Source organism: Orcinus orca, chromosome X, assembly GCF_937001465.1.
Source record: "Orcinus orca chromosome X, mOrcOrc1.1, whole genome shotgun sequence".
NCBI lineage: Eukaryota > Metazoa > Chordata > Mammalia > Artiodactyla > Delphinidae > Orcinus > Orcinus orca.
This window is the reverse complement of record NC_064580.1, coordinates 29,472,779-29,492,134: the sequence shown is the minus strand read 5'-3', so window position 1 is coordinate 29,492,134 and position 19,356 is coordinate 29,472,779. Positions and strand designations below refer to the sequence as shown.

General features: G+C 36.3%; 1 protein-coding gene across 1 annotated transcript in view; it reads left to right on the top strand.

Moving 5' to 3' along the window:
• Window positions 1-19,356, top strand: part of DMD (dystrophin) — a 2,251,544-nt gene that overhangs the window by 883,722 nt on the left and 1,348,466 nt on the right. Inside the window, exons 28-29 of the mRNA XM_049704774.1 lie at window positions 6,117-6,251; window positions 7,880-8,029. Coding sequence (XP_049560731.1) covers window positions 6,117-6,251; window positions 7,880-8,029 — 285 coding nt within the window. The remainder of the gene's footprint in view (window positions 1-6,116; window positions 6,252-7,879; window positions 8,030-19,356) is intronic.

Genomic DNA, 19,356 nt, shown 5'->3' with positions numbered 1-19,356 from the left:
TTGTTACAACTGTTGACTCCCTCTAATGGTAGTGAATTTTGTCACACGCTTGTAATTTTTTTGTTTGTGAGCTCATCTGTAGTAGGAATTACATTTTACTGGAAATCCCTTCTGTGCTAGGCTATTGGAGGGTCCTTATGAGTCTTTTCTATTTGTCCCTACCAGAGTCTGAGAGATGTTATGTTCTATCCTCATGTGACATAAACTTAGGTTTCACTTCCTTACCGGTGGATCCTTATCTTCCAACCAAAATCCAAAGGATCCTCAGCTTTCTTGCTAATTCCTTATACTCCAGTGGATGGGGATTTTATAGTTCTTGTTTCCAGGAGAGGTGACACTCAGCTTTACGCTTTTCCATCTCCCTGGAATGCATGAGACCAATGCCTCTTTTCCCATCCCAAATTAGTTTTGAATACCCCAGCTTTTATGTTCTGATATGCCAATATTTTGTTAAGCTTGGTTTCCCAACCTTTAGTGCATTTAACTTCCCCTTTTATTTCTGCCACCTGAGGATTTTTCATACTTGTTTCATAAATCAGCTGTAAATTGAAAAGGTTTTTTTAAAATATTTTATCTAGCATTTTAATATGACTGGATCAGGTTGGGGGGAGGGTTTACCACATCAGCTCCATTTTGAATGGAAGTTTCCTTTTTCATTTGTACTTTCTTCAAAGTCACTTTGAATTTGGTGATTTCAAGGTAATTTTAAGTTCCAAACTGTTAACAGTTATTCTAAGTGGCTTTTAGCTCCAATTCAGGCTGTAAGACTATATTTTATTTTGCAAAGGTGACCTGTAAAGCCAGTACATTCAGCCTCTCCAGCTGTGTCCTTCAGATGCATTGAGGACACAAGAGGCCATCCATCCTGATGGTTAAATCAGCAAGGTAGTTCATTATCTCAATCTGCACCAAAGTTAATAAGACACATTACCAATCGCATCTCCTTATCTTCAAAGCTCTAAAGTACCCTCGGGTATTAGATGGGATATTTATATTTTCCCACTGGGATCTTTGCCCAGAAGGAAGACAGCCTGTAGTCCAGCAGGAGCTGGAAATGACCCAGATTTAAGATTTCTATCACTTTTTAAAGCAAAATACTTAATTTCACTTTCTGTAATAAACTGTACATAAAATACTAAGCAAGAATTGGTAGGCTAGCAAGGCAGGTTAGACTGATACTTTTCATCAGTTAGAGAGAGAATGTTCTCCATCATTTGCAAGGGCTATGAGCAAAGGTGAAAATATGGGGAATCTGATAGAATTTTTAGAATTTTTAGTTTCTCCTAAAATAAAACTTCCTTCCTAGGCTTCATTTTTGGTTGTGGGGGAGGGATTGCAGGTGGTAGTGATTGCACTGCTATATCTATAAATTTGCCCAACATTTCCAATCTGTAAGCTAATAGAAAATGACTCTTTTAATATTCTTATTCTCTAATGCATCTTCCTACTTTTTCCCAGCAGACATAACCCTAATCCAGAAAATTGTCTTTATTATTTCTCTGCTTAAAAAAAAAATATCATACATGTGGATGCCTAAACAATATACTGCTTAACTTTGCTTGTTTTGAGGGTTGTAGAAAGTGGTAACCTATAATATATTGTTTTCTGGGGCTAGCTCTTTTTGTTCAGCATTTTTGTGTCTGGGCCTCATCCATATGGCTCTCTTTGGTGAAGTTTTCATTTTTGCTTCTGTATTCTCTGTGTAAATATGATACAGTGTATTTGTACATTTTCTTGCCACTGGACATTAAGGTTCATTTCCTTCTTTTTTTATTTTGGTTATTACAAAAAGTACTGAAATGAACATTCTTGTAACTCTCTTTGTTGTCCATCCAAACCAGTTTCTCTGAGGATGTGTATGGAAAAGTGGAGTTGCAGGGTTGTTAGGTATGTGAATATTCACCTTACTGGGAATGACATTGTTTTCCAAAATGACCATTCTAATATACACACCTATCAGCAATAAATACAAATTTGTGTTAATGTGTATCTTCTCTCACACTTGGAATTGTCAAACTTCTCATTTGTGTCAGTCAACGTGTTAAATATCTCACTGTAATCCTGACATACATTCTCCTGGTTACTAATGAGTCTGAACATATTTGTGAATGTTTATCACATGTATCTTTTTCTTTCAAATACTGGTTCAGGATTTTGTTTCATTTTTCTATTAGGTTATATGTTCATCTTTTAACTGATTCAGTGTGCCTTTCATATTCATCTATTTCCAGTTTTGCAGTTGTTTTCTTCAAGTTTGAGGCTGTTTTTCAATTTCTTGTGTTCTTTGATGAGTAAGTTTTAATTCTCATGTAATTAAATTTATTTATCTCTTTCTTATGGTCAGTTTTTACGAAATGTCTTATTTTAGATATTCTTCCCCATCCCAAGGTCAAAAAAAGTCTCTTCTATATTCTTCTGGTAGCAGTCTTAAAATTTTGCTTTTTCATATATGAGTACTTTTGAATATTAATTAGTTTTTACAGTGTATATCAAAAGCCATTGAAAAATAAAAATATCTTCAAAATAGTTCATATTCATATTTCTAATAACATACCACAAGGAAATAATTTAAAATATGGAAAAATTCATATTCATGATGATGGTCACCAGAAAGATATAATAGCAAACAAAACTAAGGAAACCAAACTATAGCTACTTAAATGAAACCTTAGATTTTTATTAAAAAATATACCTAACAATATACAAAAAAATATAGGATATAATGTTTATTAAAAAGAGCTATAGTTAAATCCATACTATACTTTTAACTATCTAGTTATTTATATATGATAAAATTTAGAGGAGGTCCCAGAAAGTGGTAATAGTTGATGTGTTGGGATGTTAGGTTTATACGTGCAGTTTTATATATGCTTTTATTTTTTCTATTTCCCAGACTGTAATGTGTTTTTTTTTGTTTATTTTTACATCTTTATTGGAGTATAATTGCTTTACAATGGTGTGTTAGTTTCTGCTTTATAACAAAGTGAATCAGTTATACATATACATATGTTCCCATATCTCTTCCCTCTTGCATCTCCCTCCCTGCCACCCCCGCATCCCACCCCTCTAGGTGGTCACAAAGCACCGAGCTGATCTCCCTGTGCTCTGCGGCTGCTTCCCACTAGCTATCTATTTTACATTTGGTAGTGTATATATGTCCATGCCACTCTCTTGCTGTGTCCCAGCTTACCCTTCCCCCTCCCCATATCCTCAAGTCCATTCTCTAGTAGGTCTGTGTCTTTATTCCTGTCTTACCCCTAGGTTCTTCATGACATTTTTTCTCCTTAAATTCCATATATATGTGTTAGCATATGGTATTTGTCTTTCTCTTTCTGACTTACTTCACTCTATATGACAGACTCTAGGTCCATCCACCTGATTACAAACAGCTCAATTTCGTTTCTTTTTATGGCTGAGTAATATTCCATTGTATATATGTGCCACATCTTCTTTATCCATTCATCCGATGATGGACACTTAGGTTGTTTCCATCTCTGGGCTATTGTAAATAGAGCTGCAGTGAACATTTTGGTACATGACTTTTTTGAATTTTGGTTTTCTCAGGGTATATGCCCAGTAGTGGGATTGCTGGGTCATATGGTAGTTCTATTTGTAGTTTTTTAAGGAACCTCCATACTGTTCTCCATAAGGCTGTACCAATTCTCATTCCCAGCAACAGTGCAAGAATGTTCCCTTTTCTCCACACCCTCCGCAGCATTTTTTGTTTCTAGATTTTTTGATGATGGCCATTTGGACTGGTGTGAGATGACATCTCATTGTAGTTTTGATGTGCATTTCTCTAATGATTAATGATGTTGAGCATTGTTTCATGTGTTTGTTGGCAGTCTGTATATCTTCTTTGGAGAAATGTCTGTTTAGGACTTCGGCCTATTTTTGGATTGGATTGTTTGTTCTTTTGTTATTGAGCTGCATGAGCTGCTTATAAATTTTGTAGATTAATCCTTTGTCAGTTGCTTCATTTGCAAATATTTTCTCCCATTCTGAGGGTTGTCTTTTGGTCTTGTTTATGGTTTCCTTTGCTGTGCAAAAGCTTTGAAGTTTCATTAGGTCCCATTTGTTTATTTTTGTTTTTATTTCCATTTCTCTAGGAGGTGGGTCAAAAAGGATCTTGCTGTGATTTATGTCATAGAGTGTTCTACCTATGTTTTCCTCTAAGAGTTTGATAGTTTCTGGCCTTACATTTAGGTCTTTAATTCATCTTGAGCTTATTTTTGTGTATGGTGTTAGGGCGTGATCTAATCTCATACTTTTACATGTACCTGTCCAGTTTTCCCAGCACCACTTACTGAAGAGGCTGGCCTCTCTCCACTGTACATTCCTGCCTCCTTTATCAAAGATAAGGTGACCATATGTGCGTGGGTTCATCTCTGGGCTTTCTATCCTGTTCCATTGATCTATCTTTCTGTTTTTGTTCCAGTACCATACTATCTTGATTACTGTAGCTTTGTAGTATAGTCTGAAGTCAGGGAGCCTGATTCCTCCAGCTCCGTTTTTCGTTCCCAAGATTGCTTTGGCTATTCGGGGTCTTTTGTGTTTCCATACAAATTGTGAAATTTTTTGTTCTAGTTCTCTGAAAAATGCCAGTGGTAGTTTCATAGGGATTGCGTTGAATCTGTAGATTGCTTTGGGTAGTAGAGTCCTTTTCACAATGTTGATTCTTCCAATCCAAGAACATGGTATATCTCTCTATCTATTTGTATCATCTTTAATTTCTTTCATCAGTGTCTTATAATTTTCTGCATACAGGTCTTTTGTCTCCTTAGGTAGGTTTATTCCTAGATATTTTATTCTTTTTGTTGTAGTGGTAAATGGGAGTGTTTTCTTGATTTCACTTTCAGATTTTTCATCATTAATGTATAGGAATGCAAGAGATTTCTGTGCATTAATTTTGTATCGTGCTACTTTACCAAATTCATTGATTAGCTCTAGTAGATTTCTGGTAGCATCTTTAGGATTCTCTATGTATAGTATCATGTAATCTGCAAACAGTGACACCTTACTTATTCTTTTCCGACTTGGATTCCTTTTTTTTGTTTTTTGTTTTTTTGCGGTACGCGGGCCTCTCACTGCTGTGGCCTCTCCCGTTGCAGAGCAACAGGCTCCGGACGCGCAGGCCCATCGGCCATGGCTCATGGGCATAGCCACTCCGCAGCATGTGAGATCTTCCCAGACCGGGGCACGAACCCGTGTCCCCTGCATCGGCAGGTGGGCTCTCAACCACTGCGGCACCAGGGAAGCCCTTGGATTTCTTTTATTTCCTTTTCTTCTCTGACTGCTGTGGCTAAAACTTCAAAACCTATGTTGAATCAGAGTGGTGAGAGTGGGCAACCTTGTCTTGTTCCTGATCTTAGTGGAAATGCTTTCAGTTTTTCACCATTGAGGACGATGTTGGCTGTGGGTTTGTCATATATGGCCTTTATTATGTTGAGGAAAGTTCCCTCTATGCCTACTTTCTGCAGGGCTTTTATCGTAAATGGGTGTTGATTTTTTTCAAAAGCTTTCTCTGCATCTCTTGAGATGATCATATGGTTTTTCTCCTTCAGTTTGTTAATGTGGTGTATCACGTTGATTGATTTGCATATATTGAAGAATCATTGAATTCCTGGAATAAACCCCACTTGATCATGGTGTATGATCCTTTTAATGTGCTGTTGGATTCTGTTTGCTAGTATTTTGTGGAGGATTTTTGCATCTATGTTCATCAGTGATATTGGCCTGTAGTTTTCTTTCTTTGTGACATCCTTTTGGTATCAAGGTGATGGTGGCCTCATAGAATGAGTTTGGGAGTGTTCCTCCCTCTGCTATATTTTGGAAGAGTTTGAGAAGGACCAGACTGTAATGTTGATGAATTATTTTTTATTTAAAAAAGTAAATGACTGAGTCTTGAATTTATTCATGTAATAAAATATTTTGTTAATGATTTGTAATTATGGACATATTAGATGCTCAAAATGACTAGTTGCATTTTCAATGATCTACAAAGAAAAGGTAAAAAATATGTTTTATTTTTAGAAGTTTTAAAAATGGAAATGGCAAAATCGCACACTCACTGTTCTATCAAAATATTTCATTTGTGATATACATTTATTTCACAGGAAGTTTGGGCATGTTGGCATGAGTTATTGTCATACTTGGAGAAGGCAAACAAGTGGCTAAATGAAGTAGAATTTAAACTTAAGGCCACTGAAAATATTCCTGGTGGAGCTGAGGAAATCTCTGAGGTGCTAGATGTAAGTTGTGAATTAATATAATTGTGATAATTTATATGCATTATTGAAAGATGTCAAGAATCAAATAGAAAATAAATTCAAAGAAAACCAGGCAGAGTGTATAGTTGCTATTCCTTCCCCAGCACCAGCACTTGGGATGAAACCTTTGATTCCTCTCTGAACCTTCCAGTGTTAAGATTTTAAAGAGAATTTAAATAACCTCTTAGAGAGGACATATGCCTTTTGCTATATCACTATGTTCTATGTTTACATTTTTCTTTACCTGCTTAAATCTACTACAGACCTGCAAAGACAGTTTGAATGCACAGTTTTGCTCCATTGGAGTAGAGATAAACAGGATGATAATGTAAAACATTATTTCCAGTTTAAAAGCTACCTTCACTGAGTTGGAACATATTTTTAATTATTTAAAATCATAAATTTATACCTTACAGAATGTTTCAAAGTATTAAATAGGCATGCTTTGATATTGGAAATGTATCTTTAAAATGTTCATACATTTTAGTACATAGAGAATTTTAGTACATTTTCAAGTTTTATTTTGGAGATATTTAAAAAGTAAAATTTGAAGGAGTTTGCATGTATAAGCTTTGATTTATGTGAATTTCTGACAATCATTTATGTCCTATGCATTTTATTGTACTTTTGGAGAATCCTTTATATGTAATGAATATGTAGTTTTAGCCTATGTATTGTGTGTAGAGCCACTTGTAGTGCAGCCCCTTTGTAAATCTGCTAAAATAAGGTACATAAATTAATCACAATGTGAAGAAAATGTGAAATGTTTTTGAGTGAATAGAATTGGAATCCTGGGACATTGCAGCAGAAACCTGGGCATGATTATATCCAACTTCCTTACTTTTGCAAGAGAATTGTAAAACTTGAAGAGGTATCAAAGAACAATGAGAGAGGCCTCAAATAGACTATAATTATGTCCCTGTCCTATTCAGAGATGTTCAGTGACCAAACATTCGTTGTGAACTAACAGTGTGAAGCATCTTCCAAAAAAGATGAAACAAACTTGCAAAGTTATACCGCATGAGTAAAAGGGTCATGGCCAGAACAAAGGATGTGATCATGCACTTATCCTACTAAATGAACAGATTGAAGGACCTCATCCTTGTTTTTATTGTCTCCCAGTCCAAATATGGCTACTTTACCTGTAAGCCGTATATGTGTGAAAAAGTGTGAAGGCCAGAGGGATTTCTTCTAAAGTACTGTGACTTTTTTTTTTCATGTGAGAAGGGAAACTCTGCTCTTGAATTTCTACCTGTGTACATTGTCAGAATCATGTCACTTGGCCATCACTAGCTATAAGAGAAGTTGGGAAATTGAGTGTCTTACCTTCCAGGTTTTATAGTAGAGAGCCTCAGAGAAGAAGGTGGCCGTGAATCATTTTTTATGTACCCCATTCCATAGTCCTGCCACAAGCCCATGAAGATTGACATGGAGCAACATTATAGTTTTGAAATAACAATGATCTTTCATGTTTTGTTATCCCAATTAAATATTGCTTTAAGTTGCTTATAACTTAATTATATGTGAATCAGAAGATACTGAGCATTTTGGGTTAGTTCAATGGATTTAGAAAAAGAAGTGAAATAGTAATTATTGCAAATGTATTTCAGTCACTTGAAAATTTGATGCAACATTCAGAGGATAACCCAAATCAGATTCGCATATTGGCACAGACCCTAACAGATGGCGGAGTCATGGATGAACTGATCAATGAGGAACTCGAGACATTTAATTCTCGTTGGAGAGAACTACATGAAGAGGTATGACAAGAAGAGTGAAAAAATCTCTTTAAACTAATTTGCATGAAGACTAGCAAATACCTTTATGCCTCTCAGTCAAAATGAGGAATAATTTAAATATTAGCTCAGCTTCCAGGTTGTAGAAACTTTCAAGTTCTAGACATGGATGAAATATTTATATGTGTATCATATCATTTTTATCTTACTAAAACTTTATAAAGTATGGGTTTTAATAGGAAACCTGAGACAGACCAAGTACAGTAACTCGCTCAAATCTTCACATGAGTAAATAGTTAATCTGGTGTTCAAAATAGGATCTTATCTGACCACAGTTCTTTTCCATATGCAAGATTAACTAATATGTGTAGGTATCGTCACCTCTCTCTCTCTCTTTCTCTGTTCAAACATGTACACACATGTTTGTTATGGTCATATATAATCTGTTAATAATACATGTGATTTTATTAGTGCCCAAGATATTGGATATTTTTTATTGTTCCCAAATAATATGAGTTTGTATTTATATATAACAGAGGGGTTTTCATATTTAAAAATTAATACATATGGTGTGAATTTTTCAAATCAAAATTGAAAAAAATAACATTTTTATGAATCCAACAATATTTTGCATACAGTCTCCTAAATCAAGAATGGATTATTTGTCAAGAAGGAAAAAAAAATTCATAATGAGGTTTACTTTCGTATCTGATTGCTAACTGCATCGATAACATGTGAGACACTGAAGGTTTGGTAATAAGTCAGAAAAAGTATCTGTACTTCACTACTTATAGTCATTGATTAATTAAGCAAAAAATTATTCATTTCTTAGTGTGTTCCAGGACATGAAAACAAATAATATCCTTATAAGATGCAAAATGTTGGGTTAAAAGTTACAACAGAGGATTAGAGAACATAGAAAAGGACACAGACTTGTGTGGGTCAGCAGTGAAAGGTATTTGGGGTAACTTTCCTAGAGAAGATTTGTTGTAAACTACATTTTTAAATTAGAGTAGGAGACAGCCAAATGGGCAAGAGTAAGAGGGTGATTCCAGGCAGGCAGCCACCAGCAGCTACAGAAAATTGGAAGTATTTGGTTTTGCTAAAACACAGAATGCAAATGGGAGTCTGGTTGAAGGTGAGCCTGAACAAGTAAGCATGAGTGAGATTGCTAAGGGAGATCTATGCTTCACAAAAAGCCTGCTGTAGAGCCATGCACTTAGGGAACCACTGAAAGGTTTAACTTATAAGGGGGAAGGAGAAGAGAGGTGCCACCATCAGATTACGTTACCTCTGTGGAGACTGGACAGTGGGGTGGGGGGTCTAAGAGACAGGGAGACTGCAGGCAATGAGACCAAGTAAGAAGCGATACTTTTAGCTCAGTTGAAGGCAAGGCCGTTGGTGATAGATACAGAGCAAATGCAAAATTCAGAAGAGTATCTGGGTTTCTGACTCAGGTGATTGAGTCTCAGATATTTTTCAGAAACAACTATGAGAAAGTAAGAAAAAACAAGTTTGGAGGTGAAAGATCACATGTCATTTTTTACCCCCATTGAGCCAGACATGTCTAAGTTTGATATTAATCAAAAGCAACCCGAGTGAAGGAAGGACAAGTGAGTGCATGGGGAGAATGGAGAATGAAATGTTGGAAGTCTGATAAAGGATGCTTTTATGAGTGAGTTTCCATTGGGAATTACTGAGCTCAGTCCCACTGGGAGCTTTAAAGAAATCAGGTAGAACACCAGTGTCATAGAGCTCACTTAGAATTGTCCCGCTGGGCTAATGGAAGCTGGAACATTTGTCCACCAATTTTCCTCCCTTTGTGTTTGAGGATTGCCCTTGGGTGCATAAAATCCCAGTACTTCTGGGCGGCCTAGAGCAGTAAAATTGAGAAATGTGGGGGCTTAAGGTGGGAATCTAGCACTGCGTGCACATACTGGCCACCAAAGCTTCAAGTGAACTTAGAGGTTCTGAGGCTAAGAGGTTATGTGGCTGGGCAGCAACAGGATCTGCTGCAGTACTTACGGAGGACCCAGGTGGAGATATTCCCTAATCCAGTAAGAGAGAGTTACACAGCCCTAAAGTTAAAGAGAGTGATTCAGACTAGTTACACAGATGGGGAATTTGTCAGGCTACGTGCTAATTAAAACTGCAGAGTTCCTGAGATCATCCCAAATAAGCCAAAAGAAAAAGAATCAGACAGAATTTCAGAGTTATAACCCATATCAAGTTTTCGGCTGAGGAAACAGTGTCTACAAAGGAGATGAGAAGAAATGATCAGAGGTAAGAGGAGACGCAAGTTAAAACCAGGGTGCTTAGCAGGTAGCAGTTTATAAAGAGGAGTCATGAAAAACTGTCAAGTATGGGTGGAGAAGCCCAGTAAGATGAAGACAGAATTGGGCAAAAAGGATGTCACTTGTGACCTTTCCTAGAGCAGTTTTGATGGAGTTTTCCTGAGGATAGAGAGACTGGTGACAGTGCGATACAGAAGATATCAGAGAAAAGGACGGGGAAGGCAAGTGTGCACGATCCTTGTGAGGAGCTTGGCTGTGAAGGCAAAGAAAGGTCCTAAGGAGGGATGGTGGCTATGACGGTATGCAGGGAACCTTTTGTTATTTACATGGGGGAGAAGTTTGATCATGTTTATACACTGGAAAGAAAGAAGTCCTGATTAGCAGAGACTCCAGACAATCCTTAATCCTGCACTACCTTTGTTTAGTAGTCTAATCATACTTTCTCCATATCAATATAAGGACTGGAAATAGGCGATTCTAAACAGTCCTTTAGCCCTTGACCCTATCGCACTGTTACTGGACGTGGGCAGAAGTAGGTATTCCGAGGTGGCAACTAGGTCAGAGGTCATTTACATTTGGATTTTGATATAGAATTGGAATGTGCTTGTATTTGTATTTGAATTTTAGTGTCAGGTTAGAAATTAGTGTTCAATCAAAAAAGAAAGTCAAAAGGCACACTGTAAAACTGATTTTGGCTAAGCTGTGAAGAGGCCCAAATTTTAATCATTAACCATGTTCAGTGTTTGTCTATTCTGTCCTTAGGAGTAGACCAGTCTCTAATCCTGATCTTGGCATCAGCCTCATTTATGTAATGCTCTTGCAAACCTTTAGCAACACAAAAAACTACTTATGTCTTTACATTTCAAAGGTCTCTGTTGTGGAACCTGGTATTTCCCCCAAATAGATAATAATTCAACTCAACAACAAACCTTGATTGAATGCTTATTTTGCTGTATCCAAACTGAGTTTTAAAGCATTGAAATTTGAATCAGAAAATCTTGGGTTGGAATAGCCCTTGGTATTAATCAGGGTCAGACAGGTAACAGAAAACAGGTTACACAGTAACTTGAACAGGGAACGTTTAATACAAATAAGTATTAAGTAATTACTGGGAATTAATTTTTAAGAGGAAATAGAAGAGAACTCCAAAGAATTCCCTAGAACCAAGGGATAGTACGCAGGGAAGGAACTGACTTGGAAAGTGAGGGGCTCTACCCAAGGCTGGGATTCAAACCTGTTTGGAAAGAGTATGTCTCCAGAGCATGAGATGACAAAGAAGTTCGCTGGGTTGACCCAAACCAGAGCTAGTATGTAGTCAGTGGGCTGAAGCTTGTGTGAAGGGAATCTTGGAGTGGGATGATGACAAAATTCATGGGGAGGTAACCTGTGGGGGCTGCTATTGAATTTTCTGGGAAGCTAGAGGGGATTGCCTGTTGGACTCACTGGGAAGCTAGCTACAGTAGGGGCCACTGCATTTAGGGAAACCAGCTTGGGCTCCAGAAAGCTGCCCATGGATTTGGCACCCAGGTTGGACTTGGCACTGGAGCACCCACTGAACCTGTCAGAAGGCACCTGTAGAGGGTGCTGCTAAAATTTATTTGGGGGGGGTGGGGAACAGATGAGGTGAACTCCACCAGGCATCCCACAGGCCAACCCAGAGCCACGGTAGCAAGAAGTAAAAACACACTGAACAGAGAAAACTTTACCTCCCCCAGTGTCACTCCAGCACCCTTTATTGACAAAGCTTAGCATCCTGCCAGCTGGCAAAGAGAGAAATATTCCAGTATCACCAACATGAATGTTAAAAGACAATAAATACATCCATCTACAACCCATTGGCTCTGTACCCTTGGGAAATATTTTCAAGCTTCCATTTCCTCATCTGCGATGACAGATCCTATTTCATAAGATTCCTCTGAACAATATATAAAATACTGCCGGGAAAGTGCTTTTATTTTTACTAGGTTGTATGCTGTAGTATCTACCCTCAAAGCAGTGTATGTGTGTGTGTGCGTGCATGCGTGTGTGCTACCAGGGCAGGGATAGACAAACATATACATATATTCCAATGTGAAAAACAATGAAATGTACTCACCTCCATTATTTAAATAAAATTCAGAAGACTGACAAAAGGACTTTTATCATTCCATAGGTCTTAAAATTGGAAGGAATTTTTCATTCTACTTCAGTAACCAATTAAACAGAACGCTATAGTAACAATAAATAAACTTGAAACCACTATTAGCCCTGGCTATGCTTATATAAGATATCTAGCCAATAATAACCTGAGAGTAATTTGGCAATGTAAATAAAGCATATTTGGTGCTTTAGAGCTTTGATGAAAACCACATCATGTTAGAGATAATATCCTTCTCAAATTCTGTTCTGCTAGTCTTTAGTATGCCAATGTGACTTTAAAAATAAGATGTTGAGTTAAAAGGATGAGTAGACAGGGTTTTCCTAGTTCTCAGGGTATAATCTGAGTACTTTGATCAATTCCAGACTATCTAGGTAATAGAGAAATATCTAGTACTTTGTTAGCTAAATCAGTCATTTGGATGTTCCCACTGAATATTCAGTTGAAAAGACTGGTGTTTTGATGCAATGCAGATGCAGCCTTGGGATAATTATCTAAGAGTCTGGGGAAATAAAATAATTACAGTAACAGAGTTTTAAAATTGATTTCCTTTTTAAAAAAATCTGTGTTGTATATTGGATTGTTATAGTCAAAAATTCTGAATTTTTTTAAGCCATAAATTTCTTGATTTTTTTTTTTTTTGGCTAAAGAAAAACAGTTTTTCCATTAATAAACAAGTGCTCTTTATCTTGAATATGAGCCTTAGCCCATTTTCTTCTTGATTAAAATGCCTATGTCAAAGGTTTTTTTTTTTTTTTTTTTTTTTTTTTTAATTGCCTAACTGATGTTTCCTGTAGGGGCAATTATGCAGAACAAAGGTAACATTCAGTTGCCTGTTAGATCAATCAAACAGCCAGAGATTTTATTGCCTATGAATATTTAAAAGAGATTTGCTAGATCCTGTTCCTAATTTCAGAGTGTGAGTTTGCATTCAGATAAGTGATAAATTATTTCCATTCCTTGAAAAGGCATCTTTCACTCTTCATAATCATATGGCACTACATTTTCTACTCACAGTAATGATTTGAGAGATGGTTAGCAAACCAGGAAACAGCTCCAAAAATTGTACCAAATAATCTAATTTTTCCAACTTATTACAGAGTAACCAAGCTACAGACGATTTGTTAGCGATACAGCAAAATGTATAATAATAGCAAGAATAGTATAATTGTTACAAAGGCCCAGGCACTGCTCCAAGTGTCTGACATGCATTTTCTCATTTGTTCTCACAGCAGCCTTATGTTATAAGGACTTCTATTGTACATTCCTATTTTATAGAAATGGATAGGGTATCAAAGGCCACAAAGCTAGTATGCTTAGACCCAAGTCTCTGCTCTTGGAGCCTGGGCACATACTGGTTGACCATGCTGCCTTCAATCTCAGTGATCTTTTCCTTATATTAAAAATAGAAGCTGCTTGGTAAGAAGTGAATATTGCAAGTAACTAGTTTCCCAATTTCTAAGGAAAGCTTACAGTATGAGTTTAAAAATATTAGGGATGACTATTTTTATAAAAAGCATTTTAGCGTTTTAAATATTAAAATCACATGTATTTAGAAGTCCAAAGCCTTTACCAGTTCTCTTGATTAGTGATTATTTCATCTTTCTTGTGTATTGTGAATGCCCCCATTTCTGGTCTTCTCAAAGTCATGTATAAGTTTTTTCACGTGACATTAAATAGCAGACAGTAAAAGGGAAGAAGCAAAATCTAAATTGGTTGATTCTGTTTAGTAGTAACGCTCATGATAGGCAGCTTGAGGGACTCATTAATTGCTCCAGTAATTAGAACTTTGAATTGGTCACTGAGTGTCACATCTACCTTAGCATAGATAGGGAAGAACAGACAAATATTGACTGAAGGAAAACTGTAAAGTAATCCAGGAAAACAAGTGACTGTATATCAGTCTTGAGGTCAGAATTATTAGAAAGCCATTTATCTATAAAAGAATATCTTTATGATTTTGTCAGTGTGTTTACTTCTTAGAAAATATCAATGTATAATATAAATAGTAAAAGCTACAATTTACTGAGTGCATTTTTATGTCAGTCCTTGTGCTAAGCAATTATAAACAGTGTTAAACTTAATCCCCACATTATTTTTATGAGGTAGATTTGATTAACTCCACATATGTTGAGAAGGGGCTGACTTCCATTCCCAAGGATGAGGCAGACTCAGTTTTCTAAAATGCTGGGAAATTTCCAACAAATACAGTTTTAAATGTTTTCTCTCTTGCAAGGAAGTGGGTAAACCTTTCAAGGCCAGGACAAAAAAAAAAAAATGCGGATGAAACTAAAGTCATAGAACTAATACAACTATGAGCACTGACCCTTGTATTGCCTTAGTGCTAAAAGCTAATGCTAGCAACCCAGAGTTTGGTTAAATTAAGCCATTTGATACAGTAGAAATCTGAGCCTCAGGCTCAAGCAAATGGGGGGAGGTGAACAGAGATTCTATGTAAAACAAGGGTTATATCTTCAGTACAATGATGGACGGGGGTATTCTGTCTGTGAAACGTCCCAATATAAAAATATGTCTGTCTCTCTTCCCACTCTAAGTATAAAATTAAAAGTAAGAATAATTATAATCATCTCATCTGAAAATGTGTAACCGTAGGCCTGTTCTTGTGAGAGTTGCTTATTTGAGTGTTTATTACCAGTAAGAGTCAAGGTATCCCTAAGACAAGAGATTAAGTTAAAGTAGCTCCAGGTTGGTAGCACCCTAGCACTAGTGAGAGGTGAATCCAAATTCTTAGAAAGAAAAGCACCTTAGTATTCTCACAGACTAAATTTTGTGAAATTTGAGCTCACAATAAACCCCACAAGCACAAGAAAACAAGCCATCATGAAGCAAAGTAATCACATGCAACACAGAGTGAATTTAGATCACCTCCTCTACAATTTCAGGTACTAGAATTGCCAGGTAATTAATATAAGTAGGTGAAATGTTAAAGAAAGAAATGAGAGTGAGAATCAAATGAAGAAATAAGACGCTAAAAGTTGATGAGGAAGATTTGAAAAACAGATCAAAATATGAGTACTAAAATTAAAATTATCACTCTAAAAATTGGAAAAAATAATGGCTGTGTTCAGTGTATATTAAACAGTTGAAAAAAATGAGTTATGAGGAAATTGAAATGTAAGGAATGTGGTACCAAAACCTAAGGAGGTAGACAGTATGAACAGGAAGGCAAAATATATATTGGGAGTAGGTTGTGAATGTCTAACTTATGTCTAATGGGAGACTCTGAGGCAAGAATAAAGAAAATGGATAGGCGGGAATATGTGAAGGATACTGAGGAATAACTTGCAGAGCCAACCTACTTAACCAGGAAACACAATATATAACAGGCAGCATAAATAAATAGAAATCCACTCTTAGACATTTCACAGTGAAACTGCAGAATTCCAAAAACAAAGATAAATTTACATTAGCAACCAGAGAGGAGAGACAGATCATTTTTGAAGGAATGAAACTTAGACTGACATTAGACTTTTTAACTACAACAAAAGAATCAGAAAAAAAATTGGAAAAATGTTTTCAAGATATTGAGAAAAAATACCACCATCCCAGAGCTCTGAACCTAGCAAAATTGCAAGGGCAAATTAGACATTTTCAGAGAAACAGAAATTGAGATTTTTATCTCAGCAGATCCTTTCTAAAGCAAAGAAATTCCGAAAGGAAGATCTGAGATGCCCTGAGATAAAGAGACACAAGAGAGATAATTCTTCCAGATACGTGAGGATACAGCAAGAAGGAGGCCATTTGCAAACTAGAAAGAGGGCCTTCACCAGACACTGAATCTGCAGATACTTTGATCTTGAACTTCTCAGCCTCTAGAACTGTGAGAAATAAATGTATGTTGTTTAAGCCCCCTGATCTATGATATTTTGTTATAGAAGCCCAAGCTGATTAAGACAGGCTGAAAAATATGGCTAGAAAATATTCTTACTAAAATTTGACAAAAATGGTACAAGAAGGAAAGATGTACATATGGCCAAAGGCACATGAATAAATGCTCAACATTGCTAATCATCAGAGAAATGCAAATCAAAACAACAATGAAATATTACCTCACACCTGTCAAAATAGCTGTCATCAAAATGTATACAAATAACAAATGTTGGTGAGGATGTGAAGGAAAGGGCACCCTAGTACACTGTAGGTGGGTTTGTAAATTGGTGCAGCCACTATGGAAAACAGTATGAGGTTCCTAAAAAAACTAAAAATAGAACTACCATATGATCCAGCAATTCCACTCCTAGGTATACATCTGAAAAAAACAAAAACATTAACTTGAAGAGATACATGCACCCCAGTCTTCATAGCAGCATTATTTACAATAGCCAAGTTATGGAAGCAGCCCAAGTGTCCATCAACAAAGAAGGAATACAAAAAATATGTATTTATGTATGTATATGTATGTGTGTGTGTGTGTACACACACACAATGGAATATTACACATTAAAAAAGAATCGAATTCTGCCATTTCCAACAATGTGGATGGACCTAGAGAGTATTATGCTTAGTGAAATAACTAAGATAAAGACAAATACTCTATGTTGTTACTTATATGTTTGTCTCAGGAATCTAAAAAATAAAATGAACAAATATATATAACAAAAAAGAAACAGATTCACAGGTATAGAGAGCAAACTAGAGGTTACCAGTGAGGAGAGGGAAAGGGGAGGGGTGATAGAAGGGTATGGGGTTAAGAGATACAAACTACTATGTATAAAATAAATAAGAAACAAGGATATATTGTACAGCACAGGGAAATATAGCCATTATTTTGTAATAACTTTAAATGGAGTATAATCTATAAAAATATTGAGTCACTATGTTGTACACATGAAACTAATATAATGTTGTAAAACAACTATACTTCAATTTTAAAAATTGATGAAAATGGTACAAGAAGCAAAGTCCCATGCCAATCTCACTCATAAACACATAAGAAAGAATTCTGAAACAAATTTTGCCTAACTGGATCCAGTTGTAAGCGAAATAGTTTTAAGCTTCATGCTGTCTTTTCTTTCTTCACTCACTCCTTTGGATATTTTATGCAGTGTTGTGGCTTTAAATATTCTTTACATGCTAATGGATTCTCAAAATATTATCTCTAATACAGACCTCTGCCCTAAACTCCAGAACTGTATATCCACCCTTCTGTTATGTCTCTATGTGGATATTTAGTAAGCAGCTCAAACATAACATACTCAGATTCGAACTCCTATCAAACCTACCCAACAGTTTTCTCCATTCTCATTCATGTCAACTCATTCTTTAAATTTCTCAGGCCAGAAACTTAAGGTAATCTTGGGCTCTTCTCTTTCTTCACCATTCTCTCTGCAGCAGATCAGAAAGGTAGTCTTAGCAGATCTAACTGTGGTCTGGCAGGCAATAAGAGGTATATAAGCCACTCATATTTTTCTTTATGAGCAAGGTTATTTATTTATTTATTTATTTATATTTTTGCGGTACGCGGGGCCTCTCACTGTTGTGGCCTCTCCCGTTGTGGAGCACAGGCTCCGGACGCGCAGGCTCAGTGGCCATGGCTCACGGGCCTAGCCGCTCCGCGGCATGTGGGATCTTCCCGGACCGGGGCACGAACCCATGTCCCCTGTATCGGCAGGCGGACTCTCAGCCACTGCGCCACCAGGGAAGCCTGAGCGAAGTTATTTTTTATAGCTCTTTATACTTGGTGTGTCCTTAAGGAAAAAAATATCAAATGTCTTGGCCTCTGTCTATAAATCTGCTGTCACCATAAAGAGATATTAAGCTTATGCTCCAGATGATTACAGAAGGCAGATTTTTTTTTACATGCTGTCTCTTCACCTGTCTTACTGCTAAGGTATAAGTATAATTTTTAGCGAAACTATGAGGCCAATGAAAATGCACCTATGTATTAAATTACTGATCAGATTATTTTTATGGACTAAGATTTTTGACATGTCTAATTTTAATGAAAAGTAGATAAAGAAAGTTACTATAGGTAAAGAGTATCAATAAAATGTTACTAACTTCTGAATTTTCTTTAAAATTATAGAGTTAATGAACTTAGAATTAGCCGAGTTCTAATAGTTAACTTCCTTTTTGGCATATAAAAATACTTAAAATAATTTTTACTTCTCTTCTTCCTACATTGTTCATACATAAACTGCAGAAGCTAGTACTTGTAAAAGTAGTCTCTACCGGCTGGATTTGTTTGCTCAACTCCCATTTACTCCTTCACTTATTAATTATAGTTGTCTTGTTCAGTTGCTAGAGGGGCAACTGTGAGATTAAATTGGCGTAAAAGAAGAAATTGGCAGTGGTAAAGTAAAGGCAGTAAATGTAAATTATTCTTCAACATGTTTGGTAACAAGAAACGGTAATTGTGTGATGGAATGGAGGTGGTAACTAATACTAGGGTGGTAATCATTTTGCAATTAATAAATATGTCAAATCAATACCTCGTACACCTTAAACTTACACCATGTTATGTATCAAATATATGTCAATAAAGCAGGAAAAAAAAGAATTAGCATGTGTTTGATAATGAAAAAATATATTTGATGATAAAAAAGGAGAGAGAAGGGCCAGTTTCATGAGTAATAGGATAGAGGTAATTTTACACCTAATTGACTGTCAGAACAGTGCAGATTTAAGCCTGTTTGTAATCTGGGGGAAGATCCAATAGAGATATGTTCTTAATATGTAAGAGCAAGGTCTTACAGGAGAGGATACCTGAGCAAAAATGGAAGGATGATCTTCGGGAGTGAAAAAAGAGAATTGAGATAATACGAAGATAATTTCAGGTGAAGATTAGGAAGACTGAGAAAATTTACTCATGAGAGACTCCATACCTGAGAAGGGAGCTAACTCTTCTTTAGGATGTCTTAGGTTGGTGGCATGAAGAAGTGGGGGTGGGAGAATAGAGG